We start from the raw sequence: 17124 nt of genomic DNA on the forward strand, positions 1-17124 counted from the left end.
TTTTGCAACCACTGCCCTAGGCCCGTTTGACCGTATTCGGTCCGCGAAGTGGCGGGCGCGCTGTTTACGTTTCCGGTGTTAAACCTTCTTCAGGGTCGGTCAGAGCTGACGATGAGGTCGATCTGGATGGTACCGTGGAAGAGGACCTGGGTAAAAGCCGAGAAGGCTCACGGACAGACGATGAAGTAGTACAGAGGTCTGTGTTCGCTTGAAACTATCGATAAGGCTGTGGGATACGGAACTTCTCCTTTGTTTCTCCTCCATGGTCGCGGTTGTGACCTCCCGTACTTAAATGTAGACAAAATGGTTATGTTGCCGGCGCGGAGTTACATGCGCGACTGTCTCGTCTCGCTAAGTGCCTAATGTGCCCCTAGGAACGACTGAGCGCAGAAATTGACTGAGGTTGAGAACGAGACCCAAGGGGAGAGTGATTGCCCAGCATACCCAAGACCCTGGGTTCATACCCCAGCAGCCACCAGTGAATTTTTAAAACTCTCGGATAGCTGTGTTGTAGAATATTAGTGCTGTACATTCTGTAGAACCTCAGGAAAGACTTTCAGGTGGTTTTGTACCCGTTGTGAATACTTCTTTTAACAGAGCTTACAACCTTGCTTCTTGGATCTTACTGACAGTTTTGATGACCTTACTTGTGACTTTGCTTTTTAATAAATGCAAATTAGATTTATTTTTCTGGCAATGTTAGGAACCAAGCTCTTCCAACCCGGTTCCTACAGTTACAGCACTGTCATGAGTTGGTCTATTAGTGCTGCTTTATAAAGATTCCTATTTTACCCTTTTAACCCTAAGAGAGCCTTCAAAGGCCTCTTGCAACCCTCGTCACAGAGCTTGTATTTTTGAAGAGAACTAAGTAGTACTTGCTTATTAAACCGATTTCCCTAGGGAGGAAGAAGCCATACAGTTGGATGGATTAAATGCATCACAAATACGAGAACTTAGAGAGAAATCTGAAAAGTTTGCCTTCCAAGCTGAAGTTAACAGGATGATGAAACTCATCATCAATTCACTATATAAAAACAAAGAGGTAAGCAGTTACATGGCTGGGGTGATACTCCGCCCTGGTAAGCTGCAGTAACAAGTATTTAAGTACCTGATTAGCAGCGTATAAATGCTCAGCACACACAACAGTTGCTCTGATGGATTTTGGAGAGAATGAATGTAAAAGCCTCTTTTCCCTTCCGCCTGTGTTCGCAGCCTGCTCAATGCTATAGCTGCGTCTTAAGTGTACTCACAGGAACTTAAGCTTTCCTGCATTGCAACCACTGGTATGCAGATCGCTGGCAGGACCCTAGTGTTGGCTGCTGTTAGCATCTGGGTCTCCTGCATTTGCCACAGTGTTTTATGTAGGGGGCTGTACCTCCTTTCATGGACAGTAAAACCTTCCCTGTACCATAAGAAGTTTATTAAAGAGTGGACTTGACACTGTTTCTTGAGGTTAATCTAAGGGTGTTCAATCTGGCTTCCATTTAGATTTTCCTGCGAGAGCTGATTTCAAATGCTTCCGATGCCCTTGATAAGATAAGGCTGATATCGCTAACTGATGAGAATGCACTTTCTGGAAATGAAGAACTAACAGTCAAAATTAAGGTAAGCTTAAGACAAATTTTCTTTTTAAAAAAAGAATCCTTTCAGATTGAGAATTCGTATAGGCTGGGACAAGTAACCCTCAAGGCTTTGTGGTTACCTTAGGAGTCAGCAAACTGGCTTGTGGGCCAAATCGGATTCTGCCTGTTTTTATAAAGTTTTATTGAAACACAGCCATACCTGTGTGCATCTTAATGGTTGCTTTTGTCTACAGTGGCAGTAATTACTGTGACAGGGACAGTATGGCTTACAAAGCCTGAAAGCACTACCTGGCCTATACTGGAAAGTTAGCCGAGCCCTGGCTCAAGTCATTCTGAGGGCTGCAGTGCCCTCATCCTCTGTCAGAACTGATCCAGCAGCTATCTGGAGTGCAGCTGGTTGCCATGGTGCAGAGAGACACAAGCCAATCAAAGGCTCAGCCTGGAAGCGGCACTCCTGACTCCCACCTGGGACTCTGTGTCTCTCCCCCGTAAATGGAGGAGCTGAGTCCTACTGTGTTTCTGGAGACCGTGTGGAGAATATTCAGGATGGACAAATCCAAATACAGGAGGCACTCAAGTTTGGGTTTTTTGTTTTGTGGTACTGGGGATTGAACTCGGGTCCTTGCACCTGCAAGGCAGGAAGCAGAACCACTGAGCTGAATCTCTGGCCCTGTAGTCCTTTCTATTTCCTATACTAGACAGACATCACATTTTATTTTTCTAGAGTTTTCTGCACCCTTCAGAATGCATTGAGGGCCAAGGATGTCGGCGGTGGTAGAGCGCTTCCCCTTGCATGTGGCCCCGGCATCCTTGGCGTAGTGGTGAAACTAGTGGTACTCAGTCTCAGCCCATGTGCTGAACTTGGGAGTAGGCTTTGTGAGGAAAGATATGTGTACTTAGAGGCTTGCACTTTCTAAACTGGCTGTAAAATTCTCAAAGACAAGAAAAGAGCTGTGTGGTTTCTTACCTTAGCATTGACAAGGCCCATAGGGCTCGCTTTGGCTTGGCTGGGGCGCAGTACGCGGGTACAACGATCGGTTCTTCTCTCGCTGACCCTCAGTGTGACAAAGAGAAAAACCTGCTGCACGTCACGGACACCGGGGTAGGAATGACCAGAGAGGAGTTGGTGAAAAACCTTGGTACCATAGCCAAATCGGGGACAAGCGAGTTCTTGAATAAAATGACTGAGGCCCAGGAAGATGGCCAGTCAACCTCCGAGCTGATCGGCCAGTTTGGCGTCGGCTTCTATTCCGCCTTCCTCGTGGCCGACAAGGTCATCGTCACATCGAAACACAACAACGACACCCAGCACATCTGGGAATCGGACTCCAATGAATTTTCAGTAATTGCTGACCCGAGAGGCAACACCCTGGGACGGGGAACAACAATTACGTGAGTGTTACTGGTTCCTAATGAGAACCGGGAGCCATAGTGAGCAGTTCTGGTGCTCTGAGCAGAGGGCTTAGTTGGGCCTAATTTCCTTGCCTGGAACATGAGGGATAGACTCTCCTCATTGGAAGAAATATTTGAGGACTGCCAAGGGCTGGGGACACAGAATTCTGGGTGCTGCTGGACATGGCATAAAGTGAGGGTGTCGGCCCCGGGGGAGAGGGGGCTGGGGCTGGGGCGAGCTTCCGGGTCAGGGAAGGTGCCCTGGTCCCTGGACGCAGGCCGGGAGCTGTGGTTCATTCATTTACAAGATCTGCAGTTGGTCCTGGGTTTGGACTTGGCCTGGAGAAACTAGGGAGAGGGAGAAGGGCTTTAAAAATGTGAATGAAGGTAAGAAAAAATGACTCATTCGAGGATGTCTGCAAGTTCAGCAAATTGGAATTGGATTTCTTTTAAAGCAGTTCACTGTCCCTCTTCTTGGTGAGTCCCATCTCTCCTGTAGCACGCTATGAAACCACCAGGAAGCTTTCTTCACTTTTGCAGCTTTGGAGGTGAGGAGGTTTGTCACAGGCCACTGATTGGGGTGTCCTGCCACAGACGAGAATGTACCTACAGCCCCTTTTCTGTGTGTTTGTTTGCTTTTAATTTTCTCCACGTTAGAGTCCTTAAATCTTCCAGTAGGAGCTGGCATGGTGGTGCGCCTGCAGTCCCAGCGCTTGGGAGGCGGAGGCAGGAGTCAGGATTCAGGGCCGGCCCAGGCAATACTGGAACAGCCCCGAAAGAGGGGGAAAAGCAAAAAAAAACCCAGTGTGAGAGGAACCTGTACTTTGCATTTGGACTTACTTTCCAGATCCTGGAAGGTAGCGTTTCCCGTCCCCCATCACAGGAGCTGTTTGGTTAGGTGACTGCAGTTAGTGCTTTTCCCTGGGACCTTGCTCTTACCTTTCCCAGCTTTGCCAAGTGCTCCATGCCACCCTGTCTGCCTAGGACTTGGTGCCAGGCGCTGGAGCAGGGTGGCAGGTCCTTCTACAGGAAGAGGAATGTGTGCTGGGTAGTGTCCACGTGCTGAGGCCAGAGGCAGTCGCCTGCAGACCAGCCCCATAGGGGAGGCACCTTGTTGACCCTTCGTCCCCAGACCCACAGCCAACAGCGGGCAAGGGCACCAAAGGCCCCTCCTAAGCAGCCCTGGCTTCCGGACCATTGAGCTTCTTTATTTGCGACAGCGCTGCCTGAGGGACGAGGAGAAAGGCTCCCTTCCCGCTTCCACGCCACCTCCTGAGCTGGTCCCTCTGTCCACATCCGATCGCTCAGCATCCTGACTGCACGGAAGTCGCTCCTCCCTGTATCTTAAAGCCGCCTTTCCCTCACACTGCTTCCCCCTCAGCCTGCAGATGCATGGTGTTGAGTGTGGGGGGAGACCGGTGCCAGGGGTGCCGTGCCTGCTGCTGTCAGGCACACGGTCTCTCCCCACTCCGGTGACCCCTCCCCTAAGAGGCGCAGTCATCCCTTAGGGTTCATCACCCTAGCACCCCACAGGTAGCAGAATCCACGGTGCTGGGTCGCTTCTATAAACGGCATGGGATGTGCATGGAATCTGCGTGTATCTCATTTAAGTCCTCTCTAGATTGCTTATGATACTCGTGCAACATAGTGCTATAGAAGTAGTTGTTGCACTGTATAGTTTAGGGGACAATGACAAGGAAAAAGTGTCCATGTTTAATGCAGAAGCAACCAGTTAATCCTTGTGGGCCTAGCTGGGAGCTTGCTGTGTCTTGGGCTTGTTGGGTGGAGGCGAGGTCTGCAGCCAGGCAGGAAGAGTAAGCAAGGCTGCAGTATTGAGGGGAGAAGAGATCGGAGCATTGCCTGGCAGACTTCACACAACCATGGGAGTGTCCTGTGCACATCACCGAGCACGTGGGACTGGAGGACTGGAGGTGTGAGTGCTGGCCACCATGGTCACCTAACTAAACAGCACCTTCCAGGATGTAGAAAATCAGTGCAAATGCAAAGTATGGGCTCCTCTCACACTGGGTTTTATTTTCCTTGTCTTGGGGGCCAGTGCTGGAGACTGAACCCAGGATCCCGTCCAGGCCAGGCAGGTGCTTCCACTGAGGCCCTTCCCAGCCCTGAAGGTTTGGTTTGGTTTGGTTTGGTTTGGACACAGGGCACGCTCTGTATTGTCTGGACTGGCCCTGAACTCCTGTATTTACACTGCCCTGCCTCAGCCTCCCAAGCAGCTGGGACTGCAGGAGTGTGCCACCCTGCCCAGCTCCTCCTTAAAGATTTAAGAACTCTAACATGGAGAAAAATTAAAAATAAAAACGAGGCCATCGGTCCATTCTCCTTTTAGGTCGGATGCCCAGTCCGGGGCCTGAGAGAGAACCTCCTCACCTCCGTGTTCGGACCTGTGCATTCTTATGGGATCTGAGCCTGTCTCCCTGCCCTGTGTCCCCTGTGGTGGGTGCAGCTCCCGATCCTGTGCTGATGGAGCGTTCTTAGTGTGCTGGCCGCGCCCTGGCTGCCTCACAACATGAGGAATGTGGGAATTTAAAATCCCATCTTCTACTCGAGGGTCTGAATGGCTTGTTTTCCTTACAGCCTCGTCTTGAAAGAAGAAGCGTCTGATTACCTCGAATTGGATACAGTTAAAAACCTTGTCAAAAAGTATTCCCAGTTCATCAATTTCCCCATCTATGTATGGAGCAGCAAGGTAAATTGGGGCTTGTTAGAAGGTGCATCACCTCGGCACCACCGCTAGAAGGATGTGGGGTTTGGGTGTATTTTGTTTTTTGTTTTTTTTTCCAGTTTAAGGATTTTTGTGGGGTTTTCTTACTAAAGACCTGTATTTTTGTCTGTGGTATTTTATATTTGGTGGACAACATCCATTATTAAACAAATGAGCTTAACCATAATTGTATTTCCTGCTCAGACCGAAACTGTCGAGGAGCCCCTAGAAGAAGAGGAAGCAGCGAAAGAAGAGAAAGAGGAATCAGATGATGAAGCCGCTGTAGAGGAGGAGGAAGAAGAAAAGAAGCCCAAGACGAAGAAAGTGAGTTGTTCTGTGGTCCGCGAGTCCTGGTGTGTGCGCCCGCGGGAGACAGGCTTCGGTTCCGGAAGTTCTGGCTGCATGTTGGGTGCTGAGTGTGTTGTCCTTTAGAACATGAAAAACCTGACCGGGATCTCACAGAGCTTCCGGACCTGGCAGCAGTGTTCTGAGCTTTAAAGTCCCAGGGAGCTTTGAGCACCCTCTTGTACCCTTTTACTGTGTTAGGGTTAAAGCAGTCCTGGCTTACTCGGGTAGCAGAGGGAGGACAACTATAGCTGGTAGTTGAGGAACCCTTATTACAAAATGTTGAATTTAAGTTACAAAATAGAGATCTATAGTAGTAACGTTCTAACCTCAGTTTTTGGGGGGAGGGTGTGGGTATGGAACCCAGGACCTTGCTCTCTGCCATTGAGAACCAAACTAGCTAACAGATATCCTTAGGATTTATATACTCTTGTGAAGCCTAGTGAAGTTACGGTTATTGGCTAGGTAACTGCTGATGAGTGTTAAGAAGCACTAACCAAATATTGTAACTTCAGGTTGAAAAAACTGTGTGGGATTGGGAGCTTATGAATGATATCAAACCAATATGGCAGAGACCATCAAAAGAAGTAGAAGAAGATGAATACAAAGCTTTCTACAAATCATTTTCAAAGGTAAATATTAAGTTGGAATTCCCTGGCTCCCAGTATGTATGAGCATACAACACATCACCCTGTTAGTTCAGTAGGGTGTGCTATGTGCCCATGACCAAGCCCAGCCCCATTATTTCCCAGTAAGATTCGAAAAGACATTGGCATGACTACCGTATGTCTGCTTCTAGGGTTATACATGAAATAGTCCTGTATCGATAGATACTTGATTGACTTATTCATAACTGAAATCACATGTAAATTTCATGTGACCCTTTGAGATTGTTTCCTTTGAGATAGATAGCCTTTGAGGACAGTAGGTTTCCAGGATTACAAAACCCTTAAAACATGAAATGTTATTGAAGAGCTTTTAAAGTATCTTTAGAGAGCTTGCTGGCAATGACAAAAACCACGTTGCATGGCCATACAATAATTGCTAAATCTGTTGTTTTTTTTTTTAACCAATCACTTCTTATGTTGATAAAGACTGTTTTAAGTTAGTGTTTCCCCAAACAGCATTTTGTACGAGTAATAGAATGTTTTAAAACTTAGCATAACTATGTAAAACTTAATATTTCATGATTATTTTTCTTCTTCACTCTTTACATACTGAGTTTCAAGACTGAAACTTTCCTTCAGCCCCTCCAGTTCTATCTCCGTGGACTCTACAAGACCTAACGTATATAAGCACAACTTGGACAGCTGTATAGCAGCACAGCCTGAGCCATATAAGTGATTTTTAAGTTTTTTAGAAGTCATAAAAAATTGGGACTAATAAATTTTAATACCAGCGTTACCCACAAGAGCATTATTTCAACATGTAAACATTTTAAAAATTGGGACATTTTACATTCTGTTTCTGTTGATTTATACTGTCTTCAAAATGCGTCTTGCGTGGTATGACAGGGTGTCACGATGCAGACCGCCTTGGGGCGTGGTGGATGGTGGGTCTCCCATTTGCCTGCCTGCCTCTTCGTGGCCGCTGCTCAGTACGAGTGCAGAGGGAGAGGCCCGGCCTGGAGCGCGTGCTGTCGGTCAGCATTGTGCGCGTTGGGTCTGCGCAGCTCTGTCCCGTGGGCACTGCTGATCGTGTCCGGTCTCACACGCGGGACCTGGGCTGAGCTTAGCAGATCCGGGACTGACAGCATCGGAGCGGCCTCGGCAAGCTGGCGAGGCTGCAGTCCTGGTCGTGCTTCTCTCGGGGCACCCCCATCCTGTTCCCCTGTTTTCATCTGGTAAGAGTCCTTTTTCCTGAATTCAACGCTCGTGCCCCCGAATGGACTGGGTCGCCGCTGCCCCATGCTGTCCTGTCCTGCACAGCTCAGCGCCCGTCTCTCCACAGGAAAACGACGACCCCATGGCTCACATCCACTTCACTGCCGAGGGCGAGGTGACCTTCAAGTCCATCCTGTTTGTCCCCACGTCTGCCCCACGTGGCCTCTTTGATGAGTACGGGTCTAAGAAGAGCGATTACATCAAGGTGAGTTGTTAAGCAGTGTGAACTGCGTGTGAGTGTGTGAGTGTGGTTGCCAGAAAGTGACCGCTCTCCGGTCGGCCCCTAGCTGTACGTGCGCCGAGTGTTCATCACGGACGACTTCCACGATATGATGCCCAAGTACCTGAACTTCGTCAAGGGAGTCGTGAGTACCCGGGGCTCGGGCTGGCTTTGCCGCAGTGTCCTTGGCGCCCGCTGAACCCTCCTTTGCCGGCCGCAGGTAGACTCGGACGACCTCCCTCTGAACGTGTCTCGCGAGACTCTGCAGCAGCACAAGCTGCTCAAGGTGAGGCTGCCCTGCCCGCAGGCCCCTGCCCTCCCTGGGGTTACCCTGCCTTGGGCTCCGACTCTTCCCTGCATGTAATGCTGACATGCAGACGCATAGAAAAGTTGAAAGACGGGCTTTGTCACGTAGCCACCTGCTTTTCAAAAACGTCCATTAGATCTTTTCCTTCAGGACCTTCACAACTGAAGTTTTTTATTTGGAAATAACCCATTTGCTCACTCGCTTAGATCCGAGAGTGTCTGATTCTTCGCATATGAACTTTCAGAGCGCTCTCGTGGCCTCTGCTGAGCCAGTGTGGGCCTCTTCCGGCTTTCCCACCCCGTCACTGGCTCCGTTCTGTCACCACTGCTCCACAGACCCCCACCTTCCCAGAGCTCCGAAGTAAGTGCCTCTAATCACTTACTCTTTCATCTTGTTCAGGTGATTAGGAAGAAGCTAGTCCGTAAAACCCTGGACATGATCAAGAAGATTGCTGATGAGAAATACAATGACACTTTTTGGAAAGAATTCGGTACCAACATCAAGCTTGGTGTGATTGAAGACCACTCGAATCGCACTCGTCTCGCTAAACTTCTTCGGTTCCAGTCTTCTCATCACCCAACTGACATTACCAGTCTAGATCAGTATGTGGAAAGAATGAAGGAGAAACAGGATAAAATCTACTTCATGGCCGGATCCAGCCGGAAAGAGGTGACTGGAATCCAGCCATCCGGGATCTTGGGAGGTAGCTGGGGATTTCTAGCCAGCTCTTGAGAGGAAAAAGGGAAAGCTCGTTGTGTGACTGGAGTAGTGAAGAGGTTTGGGAAGTCGCCTCGTAATTCTTCACCTCTCTGATGGGGCTGTCGGTGCTGTGTCTAAGAGAAAAACACGCCGAGGCCAGACTTGGAGAGCTCTGCCCCCCCCTTCATTTTGTAGGCTGAATCTTCTCCATTTGTTGAGCGGCTTCTGAAGAAGGGCTATGAGGTTATTTACCTCACGGAGCCTGTGGACGAGTATTGCATCCAGGCTCTTCCCGAGTTTGATGGGAAGAGGTTTCAGAATGTCGCCAAGGAAGGAGTGAAGTTTGATGAAAGCGAGAAAACCAAGGAGAGTCGGGAAGCAACCGAGAAGGAATTTGAGCCTCTGCTCAACTGGATGAAAGACAAGGCCCTGAAGGACAAGGTACCCTCCGGAAATGAGGAGCCACCGAGTGTTAGCTGCTCTTGGGGGGGACTGAACAAATCGTCTGTAACTGGTTCCCTCAAAGCATCAGTACTGTGAAGAACTGGTCTCAGGTGTGTGTAGAGCTCAGCTAGAGTACGATTTGGTGTTCAAGGGTCGCTTCTGACTGGAAAACTCAGGATATTGGGACAGCATCTCTTAAATCCCAAACCTGGATGAAATCTCCCTCGATGGCCTGCCCAAGGCATCTCGGAGCGGAAATGCAGTCCCTGGGTGGCCTTCCCTGAGGAAACTTGGCAGTGTCTAACTTGCTTTCCTGCCCCCAGATTGAAAAGGCCGTGGTGTCGCAGCGCCTGACAGAGTCTCCGTGCGCCCTGGTGGCCAGCCAGTACGGCTGGTCTGGTAACATGGAGAGGATCATGAAGGCGCAAGCGTACCAGACGGGCAAGGACATCTCCACAAAGTAAGAAGTCCTGGGGACAGTCCTGCCGATGTTGGCCCTCCCACCTGCTAATAATACACAGGGACGAGTGTGTGTGTCGGGGGTTCGTCTCAGAGTTCATGGGTGGAGAGGCCACACTCATCATTCTGTGCTATAACATCTTACACGCAGGTGGGAATCGCCTCAGTTTGCTACATACACTGTTTTTACTCTGCATTCTATTATCCAAACGTCATAATTAGCGCATCTGACCAATGAGACACCTCTGTGCCACAGCACTGACCCATTTGTGTCATCTAGCTGAAGTCTGAATCCCAAGGGGAGGACATTGCTGTTCAGAGCCCACTGTGGACTCAGTAAAAGGACAAGTTGGGGGGATGACAGGACCCTGAATCAGCTCATCTGCTCAGCGGTGCTATGGGTTTTCTCAGAGTTATTCTTGTAATTAGTAAATTAGAACAAAGGAATGTGTGAACCCTAGCAAGTGACATTTGGCTAACGCTCACCTTGTCCCTTAACAGCTACTACGCCAGCCAGAAGAAAACATTCGAGATTAACCCCCGGCACCCCCTGATCAGAGACATGCTCCGGCGCGTTAAGGTGAGCAGTTTGCAGCCTCCTGTGTACCCTTCTCGAGTTCGAACACCTCGTGTGTGTCGGTCTTCATCAGGGGCTCCCCTTCCCATCCTAGGAAGACGAAGATGACAAGACTGTTATGGATCTGGCTGTGGTTCTGTTTGAAACGGCGACTCTTCGGTCAGGATATCTACTGCCTGACACAAAAGCCTACGGAGACAGAATAGAAAGAATGCTGCGCCTCAGTCTAAACATCGACCCGGAAGCAAAGGTCTGTGTCCTCTGTGGCCAAGCCCTCGCCTAGGGAGGCACTGGGTTCCATCCCCAGCGCTACAGAAGCAGAGCAAGATATGTTGCTTTATTGGGGTACTGACTGTCAGGGATCTTTCACAATGAGAGTTCTCCTGCTCGGAGAAGTGTGCTTAACTCCTCCAGTGTGAAACGGTTTATTTAATCGTTTGTGTCCCCATTGTGTCAGGCGCCACAGAGGAGACTATAGAGAAGTCTCTCTCCGTGTCATCCCCGTTAGCCGAGGATGTAGTGGGCTCTGAGTAAACGGGTGACATCGTTGGTGAGCTTGTGTTCAGCTGGGCTCGGTGAAATCTCTCCCAGGCTCACGTGGGCTGCTGGGTGTCATCCTTAGGTCGAAGAAGAACCAGAGGAAGAGGCGGAGGACACAGCAGAAGACACAGAGCAGGAGCAGGACACGGAGCAAGATGAAGAGGAAGAAGTGGACCCGGGCACAGAAGACGAAGAGGAGGAGACGGTGAAGGTGGGTGGCGATGCGAATTGTTCTCGGCTGGGTGCAGTGGCGCTGGGGGCCGTTAGGGGCTTGACCTGAGCGAATCAGTCTCTACAGACCTACACACTCTTCCGTTCTCTGTCCACTTATTTACCCAGCATCCTGGACCTGCTTTTAAACAGGTTTTTCTCCTTAGCCCGCAGTGCTTCTCTGTGTCCCTACTTGCTATTTATTCTACACTTTTTTTCTGCAATTTTGATTATTTTATACAAGTTCAAGGGCTGATGATCTCCTTTCTGGGTTGTAAATTATTTTGCAACTACAGCTGAGATACTTGGAGATTGGCTCAGCTGACCTCAATTGTTTTTCTTTCTGCCAGCATTTTAACAAGCTCTGGTTTTTCTGTTTTCACAGAAATCTACAGCTGAAAAAGACGAATTGTAAATTACACTCTGGCATTAGCTCCTGCGTGGAGAGGCAATGTGAAGTCATTTCTTTTGAGAGAGACTTGTTTGGATGCCCCCACCCCCTGCTCCCCTGCACTGTAAAATGTTGGGATTGTGGGTCCCAGAAGAAGTGGGTTTTTTAGTTGAATTTTTTTTTTAACATTCCTCATGAATGTAAATTTGTACTATTTAACTGAATATTCTCGGTGTAAAATCTTGTCATGTGTATAAAAATAAAAAAGATCCCAAATACAGTGTTTTGCCTCTGTTCATCTTGCATCTCACGGAACTCCTTGGGTACTGGAGATTGAAGCCAGGGCCTCACATGCACGAGGCAAGCACTCTACCATGGGGCTGCCATCTGCAGCCCTCCTGCCTCTGCCTCCCAAGCAGATGAGATGACACACCCAGCTTTGTTATTTTGAAACAGCAGGCTAGGAAAAGATGTCTTACTTAATCGTGTGTGGATCAAGTTCTGTGAAACATAACTTATGTACTGTCTGTTTTGTTGACACAATTTTCCTGATAAGCTAGTACCCCTGTGGGCTGCTCGTATTCCTTAGGAGCTTTCTCTACCATCCTTCAGCATGCATAACCTTCAGGTATTTTTCTAGGTTCCTTTGCAGTAGCCCCTTTGACTTGACCAGCTTCCCTACTGGAATATGTCTCCTCCTGAAAGTACAACTAGGACTGACAGTGCTGCTCTACAGTGTAACGCTGGCTTAGCAAGAGCAAAGCCCTGGATTTGATCCCTTGCACATGGCACTGCACACAGAGACACTGCTTCAGTTTGTAGAGAATAGCAACTCATCATATTAAAATTCTAAATTACAGTTATCTCCACCGAAAAACATATTCAGCTTTTGGTACAAAAAAGTGGCTCTCACAGATGCCTTGTTAGAGTTTAACCTGGCCTAATTTACCCAACAGTTGCAACTGGTCTATCTTGTTTTTCAAATTATAAATTATTCAGAAAGAAGCTAATATGCTTAAAATGTTGGAGCTGTGGTGGTGCACACCTGGAATCCCAGCATTCAGAGACGACACAGGAATGTTCCGTCAGTTCTGCCAGCCTACAGAGTGAGACATTAAAGAGTAAAAAACAAAAATTTTTTTTTTAGCTTTTGCAGTGCTGGAGATCAAACCTGGGGCTGTACTTGTGCAAACAGTGCTCTTCCGCTGAGCCACCACCATCCTGGTTATTTGCAGCACTGAGGACTGAATCCAGGGCCTTTGCATTGAGCTCTGTGTCCTCAACTCTGAAATAATAGGGACACAGTCTCACTAAGTTGCTAAATTGCCTAGGCTGGGCTTGGAACTTGGAACCCTTCTGCCTTAGTCGCTCCGTGCTGGGAGCCCTTGGGGACGTGCAGGACTCACTGTACCATGCCCGCCGTTACAATGGGTGCGACTTCAACAAAGGAAGAAAATCACTCGGAACCAGCACTCCTGAAATAAAGACAGCACTTCTATTTTAGGCAAATTCTATTTTTAATTCTATAAATTAAATTAATTTCATCTTCACGAAGTCATTGACCTAGGAAATATGGGGTCCAAGCCACGACTTGCACAGCCTGTGAAGGAAGACAGGTGCTGCTCCATGCACAGATGGGCCGAGGGGCAGTGCTTCCTCCAGGCACAGGAAATGACTCCGGCCTTTGCTGGAAAGCAGACTCCTCTCCACGTCTACACACTGGCCAAGCTCACCGACTCAGGTGTGAATACTAAAACTGGTGGGGAAATGGAACTTGAAAAGAGCAGCTTAGCAATGGAAACTAAGAACTTCACTTAAGAATTCAATGAGTGAAACTAGTTTTATACTGACTTTATTGTTGATTTATACTACATCAAGATACCTTATTTAATACCTGTGGGAAGCCAGCCATGGCCCACTGGCTTTTTGAAAGATAACTTCTTTCTTTATAATCAAGGCATTGACACAATGTGTGGTCAGGATGTTCCTAATTAGCATTTGTTAACATTTGTTCCTTTTTGAGGACTGCACGTGTTAAACTTGTTTTTGACCCTGCACGGGAGAAACTCGGACAGCCAAAGATCTGTAGGAGTCAGGTGCTTCCTGTTAAAGATCTGACATTATCTGTAGGAGTCAGGTGTTGTAACTCCATTTTGTTAAGTTCCTCCACCTATTTGGGAATCATGATTATTAGTTGCAAGTGTTGTTAATTTGTTTTTCTTGAGCCTGATTTCTCTTTCCCGTGTGAACCCTCGTTCCCGTGGGAACCCTCGTTCCCGTGGAGCGGGTGTTGAGGTTACTATGGTAATCCTAGCCCATAATAGTTTGGTCTTTCCCTTTAAAAGGCTGATGCTTGCCTGCAATAAACGTCGCCTTGATCAGACTCTTGTGTTGCCGTTCTTTCTTTCTCTCTGCCCCATCTCCACCCCGCTGCTCTTTCAGGTTTGAGACACTGTTGGACAGTGCTCTGCGTCGCCGGCTCGCAACAAATACCCTTCTTGAAGCTGTTGCAAATTGAGGAAGTTAAGCACCTACATATGAAATCTTGAATATTCCATAAACTATTCTTGAACTATTTTAAAGTGTCACTGCTTGTATGCAGATATCCCCCCAAAGTCTTAGGGGGTCTTAGGTGGGGAGTTTCAAAGGTGGCTGGATTAGGGTGTATGATACTATGATACTGGGACTGTGTGTGATGCTGAGTTAAGGGTGGCCCGCCGTGTGTGTGTGTGTGTGGCACCACCCAAAAGGTGGGTAGCCTGGAAGGGTTTAAAGGGACAAAGAAGGCAGGCGGCTGCTGCCTGCCCTGCCATGGACTGTTTCTCCTCTGCCATGCCTTGGAGCCAGCTGACTATGGACTGAAATCTCTACACACTGAGCTAAATAAACCTTTCCTCCATTAGCTTTTGAGTGTCGGGTATTTTGTCTCAGGAACAAAAATAAGCCAGAAAATAAAGGTCTCAAACTTATGCTCTGAAAAAAGCCTTTGCAATTGTTAACAGTGGCAAGCTTCACTATTTCTAAGTATAAGTGTTTTTCTTTTTTTTCTCAAGCTAAACCGTTTAGTTTCCCTTGAAGAAATGACTGAAAACACACAATGACTGGAGAAACAAGGCTGAGAACAACACTGTGTTGCGGAACAAAACTGACCCTTTATAAGATACGGTAACGCAATGCCCCAGGTGGGTCTGCGAAGGCAGAGGTGTGAAATTCCATGCATACGGCTTCATAACTGCAAAAGAAAAAGAAAACTCCAAATAAATACCGCATATACATGATGTTCCTCTGCAGTGCGCTTCAGGAAGGGGGTTCCCGGAGCCCCCCTCAGTAAGCCAAGGACAAAACCCTGCAGACGATTCTGTCACCCAAACGAACGTCAGGATTCAGCAGTCTCTGGTCTCCGCTAGGTGCTTCTGGCGGCCGACAATCTCCAGGTCCTCCGTACCTGCACAAGCCAGCTCCGCCTGCCTCAGCACTCTTGGCCCCAGCCAAGCTCCTGAACGTGCCGACGTGACATGACACCATGGTTTCAGGGCCAGTGGCCACCTTTTGACTACTGGGAAATGATCTCAGGCGTGGCTGTAAGAGACCTACGATTTGCATGAACAGCTGACAGTAAATGAGATGTGGAATAAATGCAAGTAACTTGTTTGGACAGTGGCAGATTCAACTGCTGCTGACAATATTTGGGGGTAAAAACATGTGAGTCAAGGTTTGCTGTACAAGATGCGGGAAGGCATAAAACGAGCCCCAAGTTCGGTTTCTGCGCTTCGTTTCCTTGTGATTCCCCTGATCAAGCGCTGGAGTGCGTAGTGTTTGAACTGCTCTAGGAATCTGAGGAAACCTCAGTTAATGGGGAGTTTTAAAAAGAGAAGGGAAGCCATCGCTCAAGCGCCGGGAGGTAGGCCGGCCCCGATCCACCACGGGAAGGAGAACCACGCCTGCTCCCGACCCAGCCACCATCGCTCAAACGCTGGGAAGGTAGCCGTGTGGGCACCCCTGAACCCCCATAAACCCCCCCGCACTCTCCAACCTCCTGACTGTGCAAGTCTTTGGACCCACTCTTCAAAGACAGAGGTGGTCATCAAGGGTATTTTTCTGAGTTCCCAACTTTGAACATCTTTAAAGAAAGGGCATGGGAAACCTGTAATAGAACGTTGCAGAGTTCAGCCATTCAGAAGGATGGGGAACTCAATCTGGGCCTTGCAGCCCGAGGTCAGTCAGCGTCATGGGGTTCACCCATCAGCTAACTGAGATCAGGGATCTTGCATTCTCGCTCTGTCTGAGCCATTAAATGGTAAATACACTATATTGAAAAGTTGTTCACTGCAGACATGTTCTGGACTGCTTCTTGATTTCAATTTAATCCAAATGATGTAAAGGTGATAGACTAGTGACTACCACAGGTGGTTGTGGGAAGCCAGCTATGGCCCACTGGCTTTTTGAAAGATAACATTTGTTCCTTTTTAAGGACTGCACGTGTTAAACTTGTTTTTGACCCTGCACGGGAGAAACTCGGACAGCCAAAGATCTGTAGGAGTCAGGTGCTTCCTGTTAAAGATCTGACATTATCTGTAGGAGTCAGGTGTTGTAACTCCATTTTGTTAAGTTCCTCCACCTATTTGGGAATCATGATTATTAGTTGCAAGTGTTGTTAATTTGTTTTTCTTGAGCCTGCTTTCTCTTGCCCGTGTGAACCCTCGTTCCCGTGGAGCGGGTGTTGAGGTTACTATGGTAATCCTAGCCCGTAACAGTTTGGTCTTTTCCTTTAAAAGGCTGATGCCTGCCTGCAATAAACGTCGCCTTGATCAGACTCTTGTCTTGGACTCCTTCCTTTCTCTCTGCCCCATCTCCACCCCGCTGCTCTTTCAGGTTTGGGACATTGCTGGACAGTGCTCTGCGTTGCCAGCTCGCGACAGGTGGTCAGTGTCCAAGTTGTGCTTGATCTCAATGTGTTGCTGATTGTATCATTTGGGGTAAAGCATTGCCGTTGATTTGATGAGCTGTTTTCTCTGATGTTATGAAGATGAGAATGTCTGTGGGTCATTAGAGACACAGAAGCTAGGGCACAACTATATCAGGAAGATTTGGGTGATAATCCAGAGATTAAACCAAGGACAGTCCAACAACAAAAATTAAAATAAAACACTTAAGCAAGACACAAGGACAGACTTCCAGTTCACCAATAGCAAACAGTAGGGCAAATGAGGATGAAAAGGCCGATAGTGAACCACCAGGACACCCTGAACTCAAAGCACAGGAAGTAACAAAACAGATCAATCAGGCTCTACAAAAATTCAAAACAGAAATAATTTCCCAGATAACCACAGAGATAGTGAGCAAAATGGAAGT

General features: G+C 48.1%; 1 protein-coding gene across 1 annotated transcript in view; it reads left to right on the forward strand.

The window, feature by feature from the left end:
• Positions 1 to 11806, forward strand: part of Hsp90b1 (heat shock protein 90 beta family member 1) — a 17203-nt gene extending 5397 nt beyond the window's left edge. The window contains exons 2-18 of the mRNA XM_010631337.3: positions 94 to 196; positions 901 to 1042; positions 1489 to 1605; positions 2644 to 2975; positions 5571 to 5682; positions 5902 to 6021; positions 6558 to 6674; positions 7993 to 8130; positions 8213 to 8290; positions 8366 to 8431; positions 8852 to 9121; positions 9347 to 9592; positions 9919 to 10055; positions 10556 to 10634; positions 10726 to 10881; positions 11254 to 11382; positions 11767 to 11806. Of these exons, the coding sequence (XP_010629639.1) occupies positions 94 to 196; positions 901 to 1042; positions 1489 to 1605; positions 2644 to 2975; positions 5571 to 5682; positions 5902 to 6021; positions 6558 to 6674; positions 7993 to 8130; positions 8213 to 8290; positions 8366 to 8431; positions 8852 to 9121; positions 9347 to 9592; positions 9919 to 10055; positions 10556 to 10634; positions 10726 to 10881; positions 11254 to 11382; positions 11767 to 11796 (2372 nt within the window). The 3' untranslated portion in view covers positions 11797 to 11806. The remainder of the gene's footprint in view (positions 1 to 93; positions 197 to 900; positions 1043 to 1488; positions 1606 to 2643; positions 2976 to 5570; positions 5683 to 5901; positions 6022 to 6557; positions 6675 to 7992; positions 8131 to 8212; positions 8291 to 8365; positions 8432 to 8851; positions 9122 to 9346; positions 9593 to 9918; positions 10056 to 10555; positions 10635 to 10725; positions 10882 to 11253; positions 11383 to 11766) is intronic.
• Positions 11807 to 17124: the final 5318 nt, after the last annotated feature.

Source organism: Fukomys damarensis, unplaced genomic scaffold (assembly GCF_012274545.1).
Source record: "Fukomys damarensis isolate Sample0158 unplaced genomic scaffold, DMR_v1.0_HiC HiC_scaffold_15, whole genome shotgun sequence".
Classification (NCBI taxonomy): Eukaryota; Metazoa; Chordata; class Mammalia; order Rodentia; family Bathyergidae; genus Fukomys; species Fukomys damarensis.